The sequence below is a fragment of the Onychostoma macrolepis genome, chromosome 06 (assembly GCF_012432095.1).
Source record: "Onychostoma macrolepis isolate SWU-2019 chromosome 06, ASM1243209v1, whole genome shotgun sequence".
NCBI lineage: Eukaryota > Metazoa > Chordata > Actinopteri > Cypriniformes > Cyprinidae > Onychostoma > Onychostoma macrolepis.
In genome coordinates, this window is record NC_081160.1 from 7,488,992 (window position 1) to 7,512,794 (window position 23,803).

The following is a 23,803-nucleotide window of genomic DNA, read 5'->3' on the forward strand; positions in this document are numbered from 1 at the left end:
CATTCAGAATCTGAAATCATTCATCACCTGTTCCCTCACAGGGCAATCATTCGAAGTGAGAAACGCAACAGCTGTGATATGGGGAACGTTTAGAGATGGAGAAGCAGATAAGGTGAGTGTGTTCAAAGACAGACTGCCAGCAATGCTGAACAATGCATCATTTGTACACTTCTTAGTTTTTTTTGTCTCGTGACTTTTCTAAGAGTGTATTGGTCACTGTGTTTGTAGTTGTGGTGAGGAGGACGGTTCTGGAGAGAGAGGACTTCTCCACACATGGAGGGGATATTCTTACAGCACCACACCAGAGAGGGTGCTGCTCTCCCGGCCTGTGCTCCAGGCTGCCCTGGGAGCTACACATGGCGTTCTACTAGTAGAGGGTAATGTATTTATTATTCACACATGCAAATTTAGCTGGGCAACCCTGTAGAAGCAACAAAAAAATAGTATTCGATGAGCCCTTTTTTAACAGGTTTAAGGTCAATATCAAAGTGGATGCTATTTTCATGGTCTTATTGTGCAAAAGTTATTGGTTGCAAAGAAAAAAATGTTTTTCTTTGTGATTTTTGATCAAAATGTAATAACATGATCTGCCTTTGAAATGCCCTGCCAAGCTGACATCATCAGCTGTGACAAGTCTTAGAAAAGTAACAGCGAATTAAGAGGATAGATCACCTGCATAAATAAATACTCATCGATTACTCACTCTCATGTCATTCCAAAACCATGTCATTCAAAATAAGGTTTTTTTTTTTTTGGGGGGGGCTGGACTGGGGTTACAATTTGGACCTGGACAAATTGAGTCCATCTGGCTCACAAATTCCACCTTGTATGTTTTGATGGGTCATAGGGCCTTCAATTGGAGTAAATAAATGAATAAATAAAACAGGACAGAAACAAATACTGATAGATATTACTGAATTCACGACAAATGCAACAAACTTAATAATGCATTTTTTTTTTTTTTGTCACATAGAAAATCACTTGACAGTAAAGCATTGATTTTGAGCTAGACTGCTGGAAAGTTACTGATAATAACGACTTTCTTCTGTTGAGCACAAAACAAGATTTTGTAGAATGTTACCAAACCATTTTGGTTACCCTTGATTTCTACTGTATGGACAACAATTTCTTGAATTTCTCAAATTATGTTCCACAGAAGAAAGAAATTCATACAGGTTTGGAATGACATGTTGAGTAAATGATGAAAATTTTCATTTTTGGGTGAATCTCCTTTTAAGAACTTTATTATTTGTAAAGAATAAACACCTACTTTTTTTTTTTTTTTTTATAAGACACTGATATTTATCTTTAATCGGGCCCTTATTGAATTAACATTTTACTTCAATTAATATTCATTAGAACTAAACATCTAAAAAGAAAGAAGTTCTTGCTTAGAATCCAGAGTTTAGCTGCTAGTATTAGTAGGATGGTGGTCACAAGAAGTAAAACCATGGTCCTCATTACCATAGTTATATGGTTTTTAAAATAAGTAATAATAAACTATAAAATTTGTAGTTAAAAAAAAATCTAAACATGAAGAAACTACAAAACACCTTCTAAATTTAAAATATTCCCCGATATGTAATAACAGTAACATTTATAAATATAGCTGCAAGCAGCAATCACGGGGCCAAGCACTACAGAAGCAAGCAACAGACCAACTGCAGAAATTAGTAATTGAAGCCATTTTAGGATGTTTTTAGTCAAAACGGCTGAAAAATCATATATAAAGCTATAACAATATGATTTCTTGGCTTATCACATTTGACCAACAGGTGGCACCATTTTCAAATCGATGTGGTGTGTTCTGTGTGAAGTGATTATGGCACACACAAAGTTTTGTGTCAGTATTCCAAAGCATTTCAGAGATACAGCCTCAAGTGTCATAATGGCGTCATGCCACAAATTCGTTGCTGTTGTATGCAGAAATGAGTAATTGAAGCCATTTTAGGATGTTTTTTGTCAAAACGGCTGAAAAGTCACATATAAAGCTATAGCAATATGAGTTATTGGCTTATCAATTTTGACCAATAGGTGTCACCATTTTCAAATCGATGTGGTGTGTTCTGTGTGAGGTGACAATGGTACACACAAAGTTTGGTGTCAATATGCCAAAGCATTGCAGAGATACAGTCTCAACTGTGATTTTGGTATCATGCCTCAAATTCGTTGCTGTGGTATGCGAAAACGGTTTTGTGTATCGACACGAAATCCATAACTTTTGGTCAGCATGGTCTGAAGATGATATGATTCAAATTTGGTGAAAATCGGACAAACGGTTTAGGAGGAGTTCGAAAAAGTATGTTTTCCACATAAATCAAAATGGCGGAAAGAAAGTTCGGCTTATTATGACATAATTGGTATGTATGTTGTCGGCATGACCCAAGGAATAATTGGAGAACAGTTTCATTACAATCGGCTAATGCAGTCAAAAGTTATTAGCATGTTTGGAAATTTCATTATTAATGATTAATTAATGGTTTATTACTCTTGACCAATAGGTGGCACCGTTACCAAACTTATGTAGCGTGGTCAGTGTGAGGTCACAATGTCACGTACAAAATTTGGTGCGAATATGTCAAAGTTTCGCTGAGATACAGCCTCAGATGCAGTGTAGCATCTTTCCAGCCAATTCGTTGATGCGCCAAACGAAAACCGTGAAATATATCGACACAAAATCCATAACTTTTTGCCAGCATGGTCTGAAGATGATCCGAGTCAAATTTCGTGAAAATCGGACTTACGGTCTAGGAGGAGTTCGAAAAAGTAGGTTTTCAACATGAATCAAAATGGCGGACAGGAAGTTTAGCCAATTATTGCAAAATTGGTATCGATGATCTCGGCATGACCCAAGGAATCTATCAACATCAGTTTGATTACAATAGGCTAATGTAAGCAAAAGTTATTAGCATTATAACGTTTGACCAAAAGGTGGCGCTGCCCCCAAACTTTTAAAGTACCATCAGGGCATGGGGCCGAAGAACCACACTGAGTTTCATAACGATAAGTTAATGCGTTCGTAAAATATAGCATTTTACGACGAAATTCAACATGGCCGACGGCCAAAATGGCTGACATGGGAAAATTTTATATGGTTGGACTCGGCATGATGCACCGAATATAAAGAGACCAGTTTTGTGATTTTTAGCCTAACCGTTCACAAGTTATAAGCAAAAATATGCATTTTTCATATCTCCTGACCACTAGGGGGCACAGTGCCGAAACACTGCAGGTAGCCTCAGGTCATGCTTGTTATAACACCCACCAAGTTTCGTCTCAATATGCCAAACTGTTGCGGAGATATAGCCTCAGATCCATTTTTGCGTGGTTTTCGGCAAATTCGTTAGCATGTTTTTCGAAAACGCTTGGACGAATCGACTTGAATTCCATAACTTTTTGCCTCCATGGTCTGTAGATGATCTGAGCCAAATTTGGTGAGAATCGGACTAATCGTCTAGGACGAGTTCGACAAAGTAGGTTTTACGAACAATTGAATATAGCGAAAAAACTAAACCTTACGATTTTTGAATTTTGGACTTCATTCATTCGGAATTTTCATATTGTGGCTTATGGTTCAAAAGTTATTCGCATTTCAAAAGTGAAACTTTGGACAAGTGGTGGCGCTAGAGAGTTTGAGTTAGAGACTCCAAAATTGCTGAGGATACTATTGAGACTGTCCTCTATCAGTGTGCCAACTTATACAACTTTCCCGCAATCGGTTCTATGGGCTGCCATTGACTTCGTGGCGGAAGAAGAAGAAGAAGAAGAAGAAGAAGAAGAAGAAGAAGAAGAAGAATAAATCTAACGGTTTCAATAGGTGCCTCCGCACCTTCGGTGCTTGGCCCCTAATAAATACATTTCTGCCAACTCATTGGATATTTGTACAGTCTTAATAACTTCAAGTTAAATTACTATGGTGTTGAATTAACAAGCCTGTTGGCGTTTTCCAGTATACCTCATTGTCGTGGCTGTTTTCAGCCAGCATCACTACAGAACGTGTGATATGTCCTCATATCACACGACTGTATAACAATAATTCTGTGTCACATCTGAATGGATCAAGCGACTTGCACTGTTTATCTCTTATAAATCGTGGCAGAAGCATGGCACATGTTCATCAGCGCTGTACGGGTGACTGATCCCGCTCTGCTTTGACACGCGGCTGGCGGATGCATCGGGTAGCTCAGTTTCACACTTTTGGAGTATTTGCTTTATGCGGTTTCGCATGCACTGTAATTTAAAAACAGCGCCTAATATCGAGGACGTCTCCCTTGTTTTTCGGCGATCGGCCCACTACTCGAATGGAATGTCCCGGTGCTCCCGATGGCCAGTAGGCGATCGCGGGCCCCCCAGACCTCTGGGCCCTATGCACTCTGTCACCCTTTTCCCCCCACTAGCGACACTAGTTTTCCTTTTGTGTTGTTGGATATTTGTTTCACAAGAAAACTGCTGAAAATTGTTCATGTTCATGTTCACAGTGATTTTCAAACTTTTTGATAAAAATATTGACAGCCAATCAGAATCCACCTGACTTTAAAACACGCATTTAAGATGGTATAATAGATGACAAAACTGCAGCGTATGCTTGTAATAAACAAATCTATGTGACCAACTTAAACCCAGTGTTGGATTACTATTGAAATGATATGATTTCATCTGCAGAAATGTTGTTCCAAGAAGAAATTGTTGAATAAAGTTTTTGCACACAAAAAGTAGCTTCATAACATAACGGTTGAACCACTGATGTCACATGGACTATTTTAACGATGTCCTTACTACCTTTCTGGGCCTTGAACGTGTCAGTTGCGTTGCTGTCTATGCCGGGTTAGAAAGCTCTCGGATTTTATCAAAAATATCTTAATTTGTGTTCCAAAGATGAATAAAGGTCTTAGGGGTTTGGAATGACATGAGGGTGAGTAATTAATGACAGAATTTTCATCTTTGGGTGAACTATCCCTTCAAGGTATTTCTGCTGCAAGTATGACAAAGAAGCTTGTTTTTAAACTTTCTTTTATGAACAGAAACTGGGAGTTTAGAAATATTTAATTTAATTAGTAGAATTATTTTTGTGATTCCAGAATTGCAAGAATTGTTAATTCTTGAATGAAAACAATCAAAAGAAATATGATTTCAATATACCTCTTGATTTTGTGTCAATTAAATTATATTATTGTAATATAATTAATTGAAATAATTAAGTCAACCCATGGCCCACTTGGAAGTTTACTAAGGTCCTCTAGCTGGCACCGGGTCCTTGGTGGAAAACCATTTCTTTAAACAGAAGGTTGTGAAAAGACTATTGTATCGCATACATTTTTCATTATTATTGCATTCCAGAAATGTTACAATTTATATACTCTGTTTAGGGGGACAAGTCTACAGCTTTGGCGAGCTGCTGTGGAAACAGAACCAAACACCATCAGTAGTGACTGAGCCCATTTTGGAGGCGGTTCTTAGCGAACAACGTGTTGTTTTTGTGGCTGCTGGCTCCGCCCACAGTGCAGTCGTGACAGAAGATGGAGGAGTGCACATGTGGGGAGAAAATGCTCACGGCCAGTGTGGCCTATCAGGACTCTCTGTTATCCCTAACCCCACCCCTGTGGGTGTGCTTGACTCAGAGGCCACACCCCCTCAGACGGTGAAGATCCTGGAGGTGGCATGTGGGGATCAGCACACTCTGGCTCTTTCAGCCAAGCATGAAGTCTGGGCTTGGGGAAGCGGGTGCCAGCTGGGCCTGAACACTTCAACGTTTCCTGTCTGGAAGCCCCAGAAGGTAGAGCACCTTGCTGGAAGGCATGTGTTGCAGGTGGCCTGTGGAGCTGCTCACAGCCTGGTTCTGGTGCGCTGTCTTCCCCATCCACAAGAGCCTCGGAAACAAGACAAGTGTGGTCAGTGCAATCAGCTGCTGTACATTATGACAGACAAAGAGGACCACGTTATTATCTCTGACGGCCATCACTGTCTACTAGGTGTTGACCTGGACAGCGCTGAGGCCAAGTCTGCATTAGAGGGCAGCCCAGATCAGAGCTCAAGGGGTAAGCAAGGCAAGAGCTCTCCTACAGAACCTGGCCCATCCATGCCAGCTCAGATCCCAAAATTACCCGCCTCCAGCACCAACCCTGAAATTGAAAGCACACCTGCCTCTGAAGCCCAAAATCAGGTTCCTGCATCTAGCCTAGGATCTGTAGAACCAGCCATAGAAGACTCAGCAGAGCCTGAAGCTCCAGCCACAAATGGAGAGGTTTGTGTCGAAGCTTCAGAAACCAGCACCCTTGAGCCGGACGGCTGTAGAGCCACAGGGGGAAAGTCCTCCCCATACCCCGATGAGCAGGCAGTGAAGGCCTACCTTAAGAGACTTTCTGATCATGCCCTGGCAGAGCACACCACCAAGTCTCCCAGCACGCTTCATTCTGCTCAGGTTAGTCTTAAACACGTGTCCAGCAAGCATTTAGCTGATATATGAACACCAGATTTGTTAGATTTATATACATGAATTGTAACTTTTCTATATAAAATAGTGTGATTATTATGTGGAAAAAATGAATTTGGTATTAAATCCATAACATTATTCAAATTCTGTCTGATACCTATGAGCTGAAAATTAATTTGATGTTATGGCCAATAACTGATAAATGACCAGTATTAAAATCAACAAGTGCAAAATCAATAAGTGAATTGGGGCATAACAACATAATAATGCAGAAAATGAAAAAAAACGTATATTAATTTTAAGATTTGTTGAAGATTACTTTAAAATAAATTATTAGTGTTTGTAAAGATTGTAATGTAAATATAAAAATGAAACTAAACACTACATATGCACAACTACATGTATTTATCTATATCTACATTTTTATATTTTGTAATTTATTGTAATGTATTTGTGATTTATTCCAAAGCTGAATTTTCAGCAGTCATTAGTCATGATCCTTCAGACATCATTTTAATATGCTGATTTGGTTCTGAAAAAAACATTTCTTCTTCTTCTTCTTCTTATCCCAGTTTAAAACAGCTGCTTAATATTTTTGTGAAAACAATTATACATTTTTTCAGGATTCCTTGATGAATAGAAAGATGAAAACTACAGGTTTTGTAACATTATAAACACATTTACTCTTATTTTGAATCAATTTAATGCATTTTTGCCTAAAAAATAAAAATCTTACTGACCCCAAACATGGAACAGCAGTGTATGCTATGATGCCTAAATTCACTCGTAGCATTTACAGGACTGAATTTAGTTTTTTTCTAGTATTTTTATTTATTTAGATTAAATATTTAATGCATCTTTGCAGAATAAAGGTATAATTAATGAAAAGCTTACTGACCCCACACTTTTGAACAGTAGTGTATATATTTGTATATATATATCCAAATTTAATATAAACAGTTAACTGTTAGCACATTAACATGCTAAAACCCTGTTTGAGAAGTTGACAACTTCACCTGCAACAAATATTATAGTTAAAAAATCTAGATTTTTGTTTATTTAGTTAAAATCCCTATCCTGCCATCACTATCCAACAATTCCAAGCCATCATAAATCAAAATGTTCAATTGCTTCTAAATGCACAATTCTAGTTCTCATATCTTTCGTATCATAGCTCTCCAGTGACCGTGCTGATTGTTTCACCTCTGACCCCTTGATCCCGGTCGCCCAGTCTGTGACTCCAATGGGCTCCGCGTTGAACAACTTGGTGGTGTCCTGTGCCTCTGCAGTGGGGGAACGTGTCGTGTCCACATATGAAGCTCTCTCTCTGAGAAAAGTGATTGGTTACTGGGTAAGTGTATTTGTAAGTTCTTTAACAGTATGTTTACATGTTTGTTACATCTGCTTAAACATCAAACCAATACATTTTCTATATACTTGTCATTTTCACTCTTAGCCCTTTTATTGGGAAGAAACTGAAAAGCAATGATCCAGCTGTGATGTGTTTGACCAAATTTTTTGTGCTTCAGGTTCCAGGAGAGGGCCGTGAGCGAGTAGAGGAGAGACTCCGTCAGGAGGAGCCCATGCAGGGAAAGAAAAGCTCCAGCCTGGGGGACATCCGAGAGGAGGAGGCGGAGCTCAGCCGTCGCCTGTCCCTGCCTGGCCTGCTCTCTCAGGGTATACACGCTCTCCTTCTCTTACACCCAATTTACCGTCTCCGTAAGTCCGCATGGGCATGTGTGTCTAAGCTTGAGTTTTCATTAGCATGGACTAGTTGATGAGCATCTTGCAAAGTTTTGCCTCTCTCATCCATCAGCTTATTGCACGCATGGTGTTTCTGCTGCAGAGGCTATGAATAACTAACAACTCCATTCCTTTTTGTGACAAATTTCATAAATATTTAAAGAAAATGGTCTGCTTTTCTAATCATCTGAGTGTAGAGAGTCTGTACTGCCGTTTAGACGCACAAGAACCAGAGGAATGATTGCTATAAATCCATTCTTTTATTAGCTGAATATGTGCAGTTTAATCATAATCCTGTGCAGTGTGTTAAGACTTAGTGCATTCAGTTCAAAGTAAAAACCCTGCAGATCGTTGCCTAGCTGATTTTTGCTTACTGTAATGTGTTTGTTAATGGTAATGGTTGTATTGCCATGGCTCTTCAAATTTCTGCCGATGGCACTTGTGGACAGGTTTCCCATATATTGCTGTTGCCATGGTTACAGACATTGCAGAGTTTGAGGTGAAGGAGTCGGCATCCAGCACAACAACTGAAGGTATTTTTGTGTAGTTGCAGTTGTAAAAAGTTTTAGATTTAGAGGTAGATTTTATAGGTGAATCTCACAGACACATGTCTTAATTTCAGCTCAAACGGTACTTTGCATCACTTTAGGTTTTTTATTTTACAGTTGTTTTTGTAATTCTCATTGTCAGTGGTGATTATCTATATTATAAACATAGTAATACTGTAAATCAGTAATACAAAATGTGTTTTAATTTAATTTAGAATAAATGAAAGGAAGTATAATGATTTCTTGAAATTTATTTGAATATTTGCAATTTACACTTCCATTCAAAAGTATTTGGTCAGTAAGAACAGAAATTTTGGTAACACTTTTACAGTGTCCTTGTTACATGTTACATGTACTTCATGGTAATATCAGTAAATTATGCTTAATAGCATGCAACTAATGCTAAAACAAACGCTAAAGTACATGTTGTTAATCAATATTGCTCACTACCTAACTGTATAATTACACTGTAACATCTTAAAATAAGGTGTAACGGAAATGTTTAATGTTACAAAAAAGTTACAAATTTGTTATTTCTATTTTGAATTAATTGTGTTTTTTTTAACTTTCTATTCATCAAAAAATCCTGTAAGCGTGCCACAGGTTTCCACAAAAATATTAAATTGCACAACTGTTTTTAATATTGATATTTTTAAGAAATGTTTCTTGAGCACCAAATCAGCATATTAGAATGATTTCTTAAGGATCATGTGACACTGAACACTGGAATAATGGCTTTGCCTTCACAGTAATAAATTACATTTTAAAATATATTAAAATACAAAAGTTGTTGTAAATTATAATAATATTTCACAATGTTATTGTTTTACTGTATTTCTGAACAAGTACATGCAAAATTAGTGAGCATGATAGACAAAAACATAAAATCTTACTAACCCAAATTTTGAATGGTAGTGTAAATGTGTCAAGGCAATTTAAAAACAATTTATTAAAATTGAACTTTAATTTTCCTTTTTTTGAGAATTTCTTTTTTTTCCCCCACATGACAGTAATAATTCAAATTTGGGTGAAAATGTGCATAAATGTCAAGAAATAATGTCAATGAAAAATCTACAAAAAAATCTTGCATCATTTTATTAAATTAAAATACAGTTTGTTAGTTTTTTGCTTATGTTTGGGGAGAAAAATGAATACAAGTCATGTGTTAAAACACTGTGTGATTCAACTAGTGAAAAGTAGTCCTTCTGGGTTTTAGTTGACAAACAGGTTGTTGATACATGATCATATTTCCCTCTTTTAATATACGTAATCAAAACAAGTTCAAGTCTCTAGTGTGTCAGAAACTTTCTGCTCTAGTGATTTGCATTTAGTTTTCTGAGTTAGAGATTGTGATGCGAGGATATTTTCGGTCTCTCTGCTTATGAGACTCCAGGATACCTCAGCCTGGTGTGTTTGGCTGAGTTCATAAATCATCTGAAGCTTGATGCACAGGCTAGAGAAGACAATGGTGGCCAGCTACCTGCAACACACACACCTTTTCTCATCTCCTCACCCCCACCTATGTGACAGATGGACCCCAGTGGGGCTGGAACATAACTCAGCACGGCAGCAGTCTGTGTGTGTGTGTGTTTTGTTTGTGTGTGCACCTGGCCATACCATGTGTATATATGTGTGTGTGTGTGTGTGTGTGTGTGTTTTGCAGCGAGTTGAATTGGAGTTGGCCAAATTTGTGGGTCTGCGTCTGTGCTGTTAAATGATTCATGTGAATTTTCCCTATGCTGTTTGTTTGTGTTTATATGGTAGAACTGAACTAATGCATATTCAATGAGGAACAAACTGCCTTGAGTTGCAGTTTCTTATGATCTGTCATTTTGTGTCTTACTTTAGATGTGGACTGTGTTCTGCCTCTAGTTATTGATGTTCCAAATTTCTTTGAATGTGTTTTTTTTGTGTTGTTTATTTTCTTGTTCCCGTTCTCTCAGTTTCTCCACGTCTTTTGCGGCGAACGAGTCGCCCCCGTGCACGGGCCATCCCGCTCGCTCCAGGAGGCATTCCTGAGGCCGATGCCCACCTGCCTTCTTTGCAGACAGAAGTGTGGAGCTGGGGACGTGGCCAGGAAGGGCAACTTGGACATGGAGACCTCCTTTCCAGGTCAGACTCCTCCCATTAACAGAGCGGCCCAGTCCTGACTCTTTTCCCTAACCACTCATGAGTTACATAAGATTCCAGGGCTTTAAATTATAATGTGCTCTGCTAAAATGAGGACAGACTCATTAGATGCATTACAGAGGAACATAATGTGGTGATTTCTTTCTCGTTCTTTTCAGACCGCAGCCCGCCTGTGTAAAGAGTCTGAATGGTAAAGAGGTGTTGCGAGTAGCTGCAGGTGCTCATCACTCTCTCGCCCTGACCGCCCAATCACAGGTGACACACTTCACCTGCATATCCGTGGCTGTTCTCTTGAGCGGTGAGTCTGTATTAGTGTAATCCTCCTGTAATGTGTGTGTTTGTATGGCAGGTGTTCTCCTGGGGCTGCAACACTTCTGGACAGCTGGGACACATGGAATCCCCCACCACCCTTCCTCACTTAACCAAGGTACAGTATATGCACATAAAGCAGAAAAATATCACAAGAATAAAATACCCTCTTTAAAAGGGTTGGAAATGCTCTCGAAAAGAAAAAAAATAATGTTTTAAAATTATTTTAATAATAATATTTAAATTAAATTATATAGTTTTTTCTATGTATAATTATAAATATATATTTTTGTGTATAAATATATCTTTTTACACTACCATACCAAAGTGTTTGAAAGAAACTATTACATTTGTATTAGCATTGTTGCATTAAATATATCAAAAGTGAAAAAGATATTTAGAATTTTACAAAAGATTTATATTTTAGATAAAATGTTGTATTTTTGAACTTTTTTCATTCATCAAGCAATCCTGAAAAATATGTATCATGGTTTACAAAAATATGAAACCGCATTTATGATTGCATGTGATATTATATGACACTGAATACTGGAGTAATGGCTGATGAAAATGCAGCTTTGTCATCACATGGATAAATTAAATATATTAAAATAGAAATCAGTTCTTTTCATTTAGAATAATATTTCACATTATTACAGTTTTTACTGTATTTTTGAGCAAATAAATGTGAACGTTAATCTTACCAAACCCAAACCTTTGAGCAGTAGTGTAGTTAATATTAATACGTTTTTATTTATATAACAAATTTTTGCATAGTTTATTCATTCAATTTGTCTATACATTTGTAATATTTCTATAACATTCTATATATAACAACATATTTTTTCTTACATGAATGTATATAATTAAGTTTTTCAGTTGTTTTTAACTAAAGCCCATTTTAATTCTATAACAGGTTAACACTTTTACATTTTGCATAATTGCATTTTTAGAATTAAGAACAAAATACTATTTATACATTTATTTTCCCTTTAAGGTTGAGGTTTTTTTTCCAGGTTTTAAAAATGCTTCAGAAATGACAAGGTTAGAAACTGTGACACTTGTGCACACCCAGCAGCAATGTGAGTCTTCAGACATTAAGTGTACACGTGCTCCAGTTTGTTTGGCTGTGTCTTGATCAGCTCTCTAATTCACTAGACAAAACACCCTACAATGCACACTAAAAACCTGTGAGCATCAGCTCATGTTGTCATGTTTTCTTCAGTTTCTTAAGCTGTTAAAAATGGAGGACAAGTACATATTTCAATCATGTTATAGTAAATCAAGTCATCAGTGTTCCACTGTTTAGTGGATTAAAGGGATAGTTCACCCAAAAATGAAAATTCTGTCATTAATTACTCCCCCCTAATGTTGTTCCAAACCCGTAAGAGGTAAGACCTTTGTTCATCTTTGGAACACAAATTAAGATATTTTTGATGAAATCTGAGAGCTTTCTGTCCCTGCATAGATAGCAACGGTACTACCACGTTCAAGGCACAGAAACGTAGTAAGGACATCAATTAAATACTCCATGTGGTTCAACCATAATTTTATGAAGCTATGAGAATACTTTTTGTGCGCAAAGAAAAATAATGACTTTATTCAACAATTCTTTTCCTCCGCGTCACCCTAGTGCCATTATGGAGAGTATCACAACGCATGCGTGTGGTGCTGCTGACGCAGAACACGCATGCGCTGTGCCTTGTTTATGTGCAAAGTACGTCATGATACTCTCCAAAATGGTGGAAGACAATAACTCATGGGAGAAGAATTGTTTAATAAAAGTCGTTATTTAAAAAAAAACATTTTTTGCGCACAAAAAATTCTTCTCGCACCATAAAATTACAGTTGAACCACTGATGTCACACGGCCATTTTGTCAATGTCCTTATTACAGTGTGTTTCTGTGTCTTGATCGTGGTAGTACCCTTGCTGTCTATGGAGGGTCAGAAAGCTCTTGGAATTTATCAAAAATATCTTAATTTGTGTTCTGAAGATGAACTAATGTCATACGGTTTGAAACGACATGAAGGTGATTCATTTTTGGGTGAACTATCCCTTTAAGGCCCTTGCCATTGCCCAAATTTGTGTTGACAACATACTGATTCACGACTGGCTTTGTTTGTCTCTTTTGTCTTTGCGCAGCTGTCAGATGGGATTCGTGTGTGGGATATTGGGGCGGGGCAACAACACACTCTCTTATTGGCTGATGGAGATTGTATCCAACCAATCCTGTACTACAGTGGGCAGCAGGTGAAAGAAGTGATGGAGCAAACTGAGGATGAGGAGCAGACAGGAGAGTACACACAGCAACCGGTGCTGCTGCCCTTTTGTATGAATGTGAGCAAGACTTTTGCATCATAATCATCATCCTCATTATTATTTCAAATTTCTGTTGTATAAATAAACATTACTCAGTCATTACTAGATAATGTTGAATACTACCGTGCTCTGAATCCTGTACATTGATGCTGTATTATTTATATGACTTGTAATGACACTTTTCATTTTGTGTGCGTGCGTGTGTATGTGTTTGTGGTAGTTGGGCTATGTAAGCAGTGTGTGCGCAGGAGGACGGACATGTGCGGCGCTGACGGATCGCAATGTAATGGGTTTTATTGCCAGTCTGCATGAGCTGGCGGCCGCAGAGAGGAAATATTACTGTAAACTCAGCAATATCAATAGTCTTCTGCTCCAGCCACTGCTCAAACTGGGTATGACAGTGTGTGATGATAACTTGTTTTGTACTCTGATTTAGACTGTCATTAGCATATTTATATAAGTATAGTGTAATACAGTGGCAAGACTAGTGAAAGTGAAACAGCTGAATCATTTAGAGTTCCTAATGTATGCAACAGGGTTATTCTTGTAAACTAAAACTGTAAAAAAAAATTTTTAAAAATTATTTGAAATAAAATAAATGTTAAAATAAAAAAACTTAAACTTATGTTATTTTTTTTAAATAAATAAAATAATTATCTAAAATAACTAAATAAAATTAATTAATACTATATAGAAATATAAAAATGACAAAACCACAACAAAATGACTAAATATTTGAAATAAAATTAAAGTGTAAGTATAAAAATAAAATCTAATTCAAAATATCAACAACTATAATAATATAAATGTGATACTAAACTAACACTGGTAAGCAATAGTATATGTAATATAATATAATATAATATAATTATGCTTAAGTATTTTTGTGTTTAGAATTATGAGAAAGTTTTTCCTGTTATACAGAAATAAGGCTCAAAACAAGAAATGATTGTGTGTCTGTCTAATTAATTATTTGGGATTTTTAGTTCTCACCTTATTGTTTTTTTTTTTTACTCTTAGATTCCCTATGCTCCGCCCTCGGTCAGTCCTCTGCAGGGCTTCTGCAGAATTTGATTGGACGATTGGGCCGGCTGTCTCAGCTCACGGGTCAAAACTCAGCCTCTCTAACCTCCTTCCTGCGGCGTTCGCGTGATATCCGAGGTCTTGTTATTCTTGATGATGCACATCTGTTCTTGGACACATATTCAGAGTAAGCATTCAGCATGCCACACACACAATTAAAGAAACTGAAGGCATGAAGTGGCTACTTTGGTGATGACCTCAGCATATGGAATAAGAGATGTTGGTTGTTGTTTCTTACTCCATGCTGATTAAAGAGAACATGTCATGCAAAACAGAATTTAAATTCTCTTTTAAGTGTACAGTGTCCTAGCCCATCTGGGCCGTTTATTGGAACATCAACATGGCTGCAAAAATTAGTCATTTAGAAGTCATGGTTGTGATGTCAGAGACATTAGCACATTTAATAATCAGCCATGTTTGAATACAAATGTTTATTAAGTGTTCAGCCAGAGAGCTAGTTAAAACCAACTAGATGACCACAGTTAAAATCTGATTATTGTAACTTGCTGTATTCCTGAATTTAAAGATGTTTTTAGCAAGTTATATTCTCTACAGAGCTGGACTGAATTAACTTCTAATTTAAAAGTAATATATTCAGGCATCAAATAGATTTTATACTTCTAATGTGATGTATAACTGAAAATCTTCAAATGAATTTAATCAAACAGAACTTCGGTTGGTTCTGTAAGTTGTTCAAAATAATCGTACGTTCAACCATAGCCTTGAGATTTCTTTTAAGGCGTTGTCCTCATTTTTAAAAGTCAGAGACTTTGATTCAGAATCTGATATCTTTCAGGCAGTTTTCTTCAGATTTTTTTTTTTGAGTAATTAAAATGAGAAGCTTAAAATTCATGGAAATCTGTGTTGTCGATACATTCGTTTCATTAACCAGAAATTTCTCTTCGTGGCTGCAATCTCTATACAGTCATCATTTATATGTATAAATTGTTTCAATAATAAAGAATTATTGTAAAAGTCATGGGAATTTATTACTCAAAAATGTTGTACCCTCCTTCTCAAGTCAGCTCATTTTCCTAGTTGTAATAATGTCCTTATTTTTCTAATTGTGTCATACAGGTACTGTTCAGCAGTTGGTGATCTCTTAGTCATGGGAGGATTTCAAGCACTTGTCAAACCTTGTCAGTAAGTAGTATATGTGTGTGTTAGACCCTGTCCCAAGTGCTTTTCTAAGCCCCTGCTGTCCTAGGATTCCAGATTCCAACTCTAGAGTAATAACATATATGAAAGTATTGCTAGGGAATTATTTGCTATTGCTGATCCAGTGTTCATATTTACATAATTACAGACTGAATTATATTACCATATAAATTAAGACTCTCTGTCTGACTCTGTTTGAAGCGATGTCTTTGGCAAAGGGGCCGAGGTTGTTCAGAAGTTGTCTGAGTGTTCTGAAGAGGGTTTGCCCTTAGCAGATGTTCTGGCGCATCTCTTTTACCTGCCCATAAAACACCTGCATGAATATGGACGACTGCTGCTCAAACTGGCTACCTGCTACGAGGTGGTGAGTCCTCACTAGTAACACTTAATGATTTTTCATAACACAGAAAGTACCTTTTAAAATATCTATTTTTTTGGTCACACTTTATTTTAAGGTCCAATTCTCTTCATTAACAAACCATTAACTATGACTTTTGCCTCAATAAACTAAATTTAAGTATTGGATAGGATTAGGAATGTAGAATATGGTTATGCTATATAAGTACCAATAAACAGTCAATATGTTAATGATAGGCATGCTTATAAGCAACTAGTTAATAGTGAGAACTGGTCCCTATACTAAAGTGTTACCATTTTTTTATATTATTGTTTTAAGGAATTATTTATTTTTTTCGATGTTTATGTATTTTTTGCTTATTCAGGTTTGTTTGGTTATTATTCACACATATAAAAATTGTTTGTACATACAAAATGTTTAACCCGACTAAATTAAAAATACTTTTTAAAATGTATTTATTATATATATATATATATATATATATATATATATATATATATATATATATATATATATATATAATATATTTTTTTGTATTTTTTGCCTATATGTGTGTGTATTCATACACATATTGATAATTGCTTATATATTTATTGCTTGCTTTTTTTCTATATTTCTATATTTATTTTTTGCTTTTTTGTATATTGCTTACTTATTGCTTATTTTATTTATTTTCTAAATTATTTATATAGTTATTTATTGCTTATTTTGGGTTATTATCTTTTTTGTGTGTTTGTGTGTTTAATAAAAAGTGTAATTGTATTCTATAATAACAGGTCTGGCTGACTTTTTTACTCAATACACCATCATTACATAAAATCTCACTGCTGTATATATGACAGAGTTCTGTGGATTATCAGAAGCTGCAAGATGCCTGCTCAAAATATGAATCCATGGCTCTTCATCTGAAGAGGAGGAGGAAGGAAGCAGAGTACACGCTCCACTTCTGGAAGAGCTTTCCTGGAAAGATGACCGTGAGTCACCCTGCTGCTGTCAGGCCCTTAGAAGCACTTTACCTGTCAAATGCCAGTCAGTTTAATGCGCACCAGACAGCCAGGTGCTCTTCCTGCTGAGCAAATTGTTTTATTTCAGTGCATTTGTGGAGGAGAGCTAGAACGTGGATGAAGTTGGACTGGTAATCAAGAGTTCTTCTCTTCTTTCAGGACTCTCTTCGTAAACCGTCTCGGCGGCTGTTCTGTGAGAGCAGTAATAAGGCTTTGACTCTTCAGAACGCAGGACGTTTTTCTGTCAACTGGTTCATCCTTTTCAACGATGCCCTTGTTCATGCACAGGTTTGCCCTTCTTTTTATACTTTAGTTTCACCGCCATTTCAGTATCATTTCTGCTTTATCTCTGCTTTCACATCAGTTTTTTTATTCGCTTACAGGTCCAAACTAACAATCTGTTTCCAATGACTGATGTTTTAGTGATGTTTATTTTTGTTTTGGTAGGGCATGGTCCCCTATAAGAGTCTTGTAAGTATGGGCTGTACGAATGAAGAGTTTCCTCCATAGCATACTGTCCCCTAGTGCCAAAGGATGCACCCTACAGCTGTAGTGTTTGTCCAGTGCTGCAGTTAAAGGAATATTCTGAGATTAAATAAAACTAGTGCTGTCAAATAATTGATTGCGATTAATAGCATCCAAAATAAAAGTTTTTGTTTACATAATATATGTATGTGTACTGTGTATATATAAATACACACACATGCATGTATATATTTCAGAAAAATTTTGTTTATATATTAAATATATTTATTTATAATATAAATTATATGAATATAAATATAGACATGTAAATACATGTACGACTTTCAAAATATATACTGTGTGTGTATTTATATATACATAATAAATATACACAGAACACACATATATATTATGCAAACAAAACAAATATTTTAATTTTGTATGCGATTAATCCCGATTAATCGTTTGACAGCAGTAAATTAAACTTTTATTTAAAGCTTGGGGTATCTGATTAATTCAGAAAATAATTTTGACACATCTTACAATAGAAAGCAAAAATAAATGTGTATGTGACATTTTAGTAGTTTTTATTAATATTTTGAATTAGTTTTTTACTTTTCTGTTTTAATTTTAATTTTAGATAAAGGTTTAGTAACATTGTTTTTGAGTTATCATTTTTATTTTTTAATATGCCTACATTACTTGATTAATTTTTATTTCAGTTTTAGCTATTTTACTACATCAAGTTAAACTAGTTCTTTTTAAAGGTTCAAATGGTTTTAGCTTTAGTTAACTGTAATAACCCTGTTGCAAGTCACTTTGACATGAGACTACATTTCAAGGTGGATGAATTTTTGATTGTATGTTACTTACTTAATTCTTCTGGGTGAAGATATTCTCCACTAAAAAGTACTTTACTCATAGTTAGTTAGTCAGTTACATCATGTTATTAAACTTTTGCATCGGTGTGACTGTTTCATATTTTAATCTTTTTGTTGTGCTGTGCAAACTCTCCATAACTAGACAAACTGATGGATGTGTCAAAATTATTTTTCTGTGGCTACAGATGCTATCAGAAGAATTTAAGTTGTATTTAACTCTGAATATTCCTTTAAAGAATCTAATCAATTAAAATTACATAGTCTCTGTAATAGCTCAGTTTAAACCTCTAGTTTTTGACAGAAATTCCTGTAAGGTTTCATTTAGACTCTGCCTTGTCCAAAAATGTCTTGTTCCTGTGTGGTATAAAAGCATAGAAAGATGACAGTACATCTGGTTGGGTACATTCCAAGGCTTCCTGCTTGCAAACCCTTTGTAAAAGATATGTACCTGATTGTAGTAAGGGGCATGTTGTGCTGGATGGTTTTATGTTGAACAGTAGTGATTCTGTTTAATGCTCTCGTCTTAGTGAATGTGCCAGTGAGTATTTGAGATGATAATCCATTATTTTCCTCCCTGTTGTTTTTCCTTCATACCTTTTACAGTGCGTGTATTTGTCTGTTTTTCGTTTAATCAGCATTATCGCTTTCCATTCGAAAAGAGCAAAAATGTGCTTAGGAAAAAGAACCATATCTTCAACATTTTATATTTTAAAATAGTAGTCGACAACCTACAAACACTGTAAACCAATTGACAGTTGGTTTATGCTTGTGACATACTTATGTTAAGTTTTTGACAAATATTGTATAGCAACAAACTTTTCACCATCATTATTATTAATTCTATGGACTACTTTAAATGCTTTGAGTGAATTTAGGCATTATATAGCGTACACGGCCATGCAGTCTTTGGGAGATTTTTTTTTTTTTTTTTTTTTTAAGAATGATTCAAATGTAAGAATTTTTATTTAATTTTTATTTATTTTAATTACAATTAAAAATGCATTAAATCAATCAAAAGTGGCAGTAAATACGTTTACGTTATATATATATATATATATATATATATATATATAAATATGTATGTGTGTGTGTTATTTTTTATTTATTTTATTTTTTTCAAATAAATGTCATTTTGAAACTTTCTACTCATAAAAAATTTAGCAATTTCACAAAAATATTAAGCAGCACACCCATGTTCAACTGTGATAATAGTAAATGTTTCTTGAGCACTAAATCAACATATAAAAATGTATTTTGAAGGAACAATAAATTACATTTTAAAATGTATTAAAATAGAAAAGTAATAATTGTAATAATTACATTTTTTGCTGTAAGCACTGTAATGATGTGTTTTACTTTTGCCATAGGTTATATTTTAGCAGTGTTATTTGTGTTTTTAAAGACTTTTTTTTTTTTCTTTTTTTTTAAAGATTTAAGTGAGGTAAAGGTAATCGAAATGAAATGAAACAAGAAAATGCATGCATATTTAAAATATATACAGTATATATAAATAGATCTCCTATCTGCTGATAACTGATGGTACTTATATATTGTGCATCAGTAATCAAGAGTGGACAGAATTGTGTACAATCCTAGTGGATTTATTTTCTGTATGCTTTTCTTGCATTAGTTGCATTTCTTTTTTAACCCCTCCTAGTTTTCCACTCATCACGTCTTCCCATTGGCTACATTGTGGGTGGAGCCTATTTCTGAGGAGAACACAGGCCTGTGAGTGTGCCAGTCATGTTTATTAGCTTTATATAATTATGAAGCGTTATGAAGAGTTATGAAGTTTGCATGGTTCTCTGCAGATATGGTTTAAAAGTGACTTCACCTGAAGAGAGTTTCACTCTGCTGGCTTCGTCCCCAGCTGAGAAGGTATACCTGACTGGACTCAAAATGATGATTTACAGAAACCTGTATAGATAGTTAAACAGCGATGTCCTGATTCCTAGGCAAAGTGGCTGCGTTCTATAAACCAAGCAGTGGAGCAGGCACTTAGTGGACTGGGGCATGATGGGATACCTCCTTCTACAGGAGTAACGCAGAGAGCAGATCCGCCCATTTCAAGGACAGCATCATACACATTCTACAAAGACAGTCGCCTCAAGGAGGCCACGTATGAGGGCCGATGGGTCTCAGGGAAACCTCATGGACGGTAGGCCATTGGAAAGAGAATTGTGGGTGTGAAAGTCTTCTTAAAACGTGGAAGGTGATGATTGGCTATGTCTGTGTTCTAGGGGTGTGGTCAAATGGCCTGATGGACGAATGTATACAGGGACATTCAAGAACGGCCTTGAAGATGGGTTAGTGGCAATTTTATTTTTTTATTTATTTTTTATTATTATGCTGCTGACGTCTCCTACTTTCTATTTCTGGAAATATTTTAACTACTGTTTTCTTTGCAGTTTTGGAGATTACGTTGTTCCTAACAAAAACCTGGACAGCTGTGATCATTACCAAGGGCAGTGGAAGGATGGCAAGATGCATGGCTTTGGAACATTCAGGTTTGTGGTTGTGTGTTTATTTTTGTATATTATTTTTCTGTAATGGGTATATGTATTTCTGTATGTGCAATACCATTCAAAAATTTTTTAATGTTTTAGAAAATGTTAGGATGTCTTATGCTCACCAAGGTTGCATTTATTTGCTCAAGTAAAAACAGTAATAATGTGAAATATTGGTACAATTTAAAATAACTGTTTTCCATTTTAATAATTTTTAAAACATCATTTATTCTTGTGATGCAAATCTGAATTCTGCAATTTTCAGTACTTCAGTCTTCAGTGTCACAAGATCCTTGAGAAATCATTCTAATGTCTTTATTTAGTATTGATGTAACAATTCTTATTATTACAGTTGAAAAAAGTTGTTTTATGCAAACCATGATACATTTTGGATCAATGGATATCTTTTGCAACATTAGAAATGTCTTTACTGTCATTTTTGATGCATCATTGCTCAATAAAAGTATTTATTTAAAGAAAGAAAAAAGAAAATTCTTACTGACCCAAAAATCTGTGTGAGTTGTTGTCATTAACTGACTGTGTGTGTGTTCAGATATGCCTCTGGTGAAATATACGAGGGCTCTTTTCAAGATAACATGCGTCATGGTCACGGGATGCTGCGTAGTGGGAAGCTGAACTCCACTTCCCCCAGTGTCTTCATCGGCCAGTGGCAGTATGACAAAAAATCTGGCTATGGAGTTTTTGATGACATCACCAGGTATGTAAATAGACAAGTGAATTCACAAAATGATTGCAGCACGTCTTCTTTGCCTTGAAATGTTGAAATGTAAGTGCGTGTGCAAATGTGCACTGTACTAACTGTGTTTTGTGTCAGAGGGGAGAAGTACATGGGCATGTGGCTGGATGATCAGCGTCAGGGGAACGGAGTTGTTGTTACGCAGTTTGGCCTGTACTATGAAGGTGCTTTCAACAACAACAAAATGATGGTGAGATTGACATACACACATTTGGTTTTATTTAGCAGTATAAGTATGTGACACCATGCTGTATTATGACTATATTCACAATATCTCATGGCCTCTTGTGCCTTATTGCTATTATAAAACATTTACTACATACACATTTTTTTGCAAACTGAACTAAAGAAAATTTAGCTCCTTTTTTATTCCCTATAGTCTCCTCAAGTTAGGTTTTATTGTCTTTGAGGTGCTTTTGATGCTACAAAAATGATAAAACCTGATACACACACTCAGTCTTTTTTGCTTTTAAAGTATGAAGAAAGAAAAACTTCAGATGAGTTATTTTAATTGTTATTTGTTTCTCTCCAAGGGAACGGGGGTGTTACTTTCTGAAGATGACACTACATTTGAAGGGGAGTTTTCAGAAGACTGGACCCTAAATGGAAAGGTGCTACTGTTCACAAACAAACACTTTAGCATGCACAAACATCTACACTAGTGTTCAAAACTTTGGGCTCAATAAGTTTTTTTAAATTATTATTATAATTTTTTAAAATAAGTTAATATTTTTTCATCAAGGGCACATTAAATTGATTAATAGTGACAGTAAAGACATTTAAAATGTTACGAATGATTTCTATTTGGAATAATGCTTTAAATGTCTAAAGCTGAATTCTGAAAATAAATATCATGGTTTCCTCAAAAATATTACTCGGCACAACTGTTGCCAACTTTGACAATAAGAAATTATATTTGTTATATTTTCAGTATATTGCAATGATTTCTGAAGCATCATGTGACACTAAAGACTAGAGCAATGACTGCTGAAAATTCAGCTTTACCATCACAAAATAAATGACTTTTTAAAATGTTTTACAATAGAAAACAATTTTAAACTGTAATATTAAAAATGTGATGATGATGATAATAATATTATTATATTAATATAATAATATGGCAAAAGTCTAATATTACAAATGACATTAAAAATCGTATTTTTTATGTTCACTCAAACAAGCCTGTTATCATCTCTTTCTGCAGGGCGTGTTGACCATGCCGAATGGAGACTACATTGAAGGCTCTTTTAGTGGGGTTTGGGGAACTGGACTAAAGATGTCAGGTTCCTACTACAAACCCAGCCTCTACGACTCAGACAAGGAGAAGGCTCATGCACTGTAAGAGTGTGTGTTGATCTCTGTAGCACAATTCAATTTTAAGCGACATTATCAGTGTTGATGGGGAACCGATGTGTTTGTGCGATTACAGTAAACTGGGCAGGTTAGCAGTTCACTCCGAAGAAAAGTGGAAGGCTGTGTTTTTGGAGTGCTGGAACAGGCTAGGTTGTGATTCTCCCGGACAGGGACAAACCACTACAGCGTGGGACAACATCGCAATAGCGCTCACTGCTAACAGGAGACAGCAGAGAGACAGGTACACTTAAACACACACACATTGGATTAGACCAATTCCAAAACCTTACTGTGCCTCATTGCTCATTGCCTCAATGTCTACATGAGAAACTCCCCTGACACTCACAGAGTATTACAGCAGTCTGATGTTAACATGATGCTAAGCTAACAAATTGCTACTCTAATAAGCAGAAAAATAATACACACACCATCATGGGGTGGGTGGTTTGACCAAATTCTGAAATTACAGTAAAAGTAAGGTTATACAACTGTAATGGTTCCTATCACAAAACAAAAAATAATTTATATAATTAATCACAATAAGGTAATGCCTGTTTTTGATAAACTATAATGAATTGATAATGAAGAGTACTTCATCTGATTTTTATTTTTTTGGAACTTGATGGGTGCAGACATATGGAAACCCATTTCTGCCACATAAGAAAATTCTTTAAACGAATTATGACACAGTCAAAATTATGAGATCCTAAATTATAATTATGAGATGAGTCAAAATTGTGGCACAAAAAGGTTCCA

The 23,803-nt window shown here is 35.7% G+C and overlaps 1 protein-coding gene across 9 annotated transcripts in view; it reads left to right on the plus strand.

Annotated features, from left to right (window-relative positions):
- Positions 1–23,803, plus strand: part of als2b (alsin Rho guanine nucleotide exchange factor ALS2 b) — a 31,889-nt gene that overhangs the window by 790 nt on the left and 7,296 nt on the right. The window contains exons 2-29 of one of the 9 annotated variants that reach the window (XM_058778028.1): positions 42–112; positions 229–377; positions 5,367–5,888; positions 5,970–6,418; positions 7,605–7,781; positions 7,960–8,107; positions 8,623–8,706; positions 10,665–10,833; positions 11,010–11,106; positions 11,201–11,278; positions 13,305–13,499; positions 13,702–13,873; positions 14,502–14,691; positions 15,642–15,707; positions 15,924–16,086; positions 16,923–17,054; positions 17,244–17,372; positions 17,532–17,555; positions 20,088–20,158; positions 20,242–20,308; positions 20,386–20,588; positions 20,671–20,736; positions 20,839–20,937; positions 21,491–21,655; positions 21,773–21,884; positions 22,228–22,305; positions 22,899–23,032; positions 23,124–23,288. In XM_058778028.1, coding sequence (XP_058634011.1) covers positions 96–112; positions 229–377; positions 5,367–5,888; positions 5,970–6,418; positions 7,605–7,781; positions 7,960–8,107; positions 8,623–8,706; positions 10,665–10,833; positions 11,010–11,106; positions 11,201–11,278; positions 13,305–13,499; positions 13,702–13,873; positions 14,502–14,691; positions 15,642–15,707; positions 15,924–16,086; positions 16,923–17,054; positions 17,244–17,372; positions 17,532–17,555; positions 20,088–20,158; positions 20,242–20,308; positions 20,386–20,588; positions 20,671–20,736; positions 20,839–20,937; positions 21,491–21,655; positions 21,773–21,884; positions 22,228–22,305; positions 22,899–23,032; positions 23,124–23,288 — 4,121 coding nt within the window. In that variant the 5' untranslated portion in view covers positions 42–95. Of the gene's footprint in view, positions 1–41; positions 113–228; positions 378–5,366; positions 6,419–7,604; positions 7,782–7,959; positions 8,108–8,622; positions 8,707–10,664; positions 10,834–11,009; positions 11,107–11,200; positions 11,279–13,304; positions 13,500–13,701; positions 13,874–14,501; positions 14,692–15,641; positions 15,708–15,923; positions 16,087–16,922; positions 17,055–17,243; positions 17,373–17,531; positions 17,556–20,087; positions 20,159–20,241; positions 20,309–20,385; positions 20,589–20,670; positions 20,737–20,838; positions 20,938–21,490; positions 21,656–21,772; positions 21,885–22,227; positions 22,306–22,898; positions 23,033–23,123; positions 23,289–23,803 lie in introns of all 9 variants that reach the window. The other 8 variants (XM_058778020.1, XM_058778024.1, XM_058778023.1 and 5 more) reach the window with 8 other exon arrangements.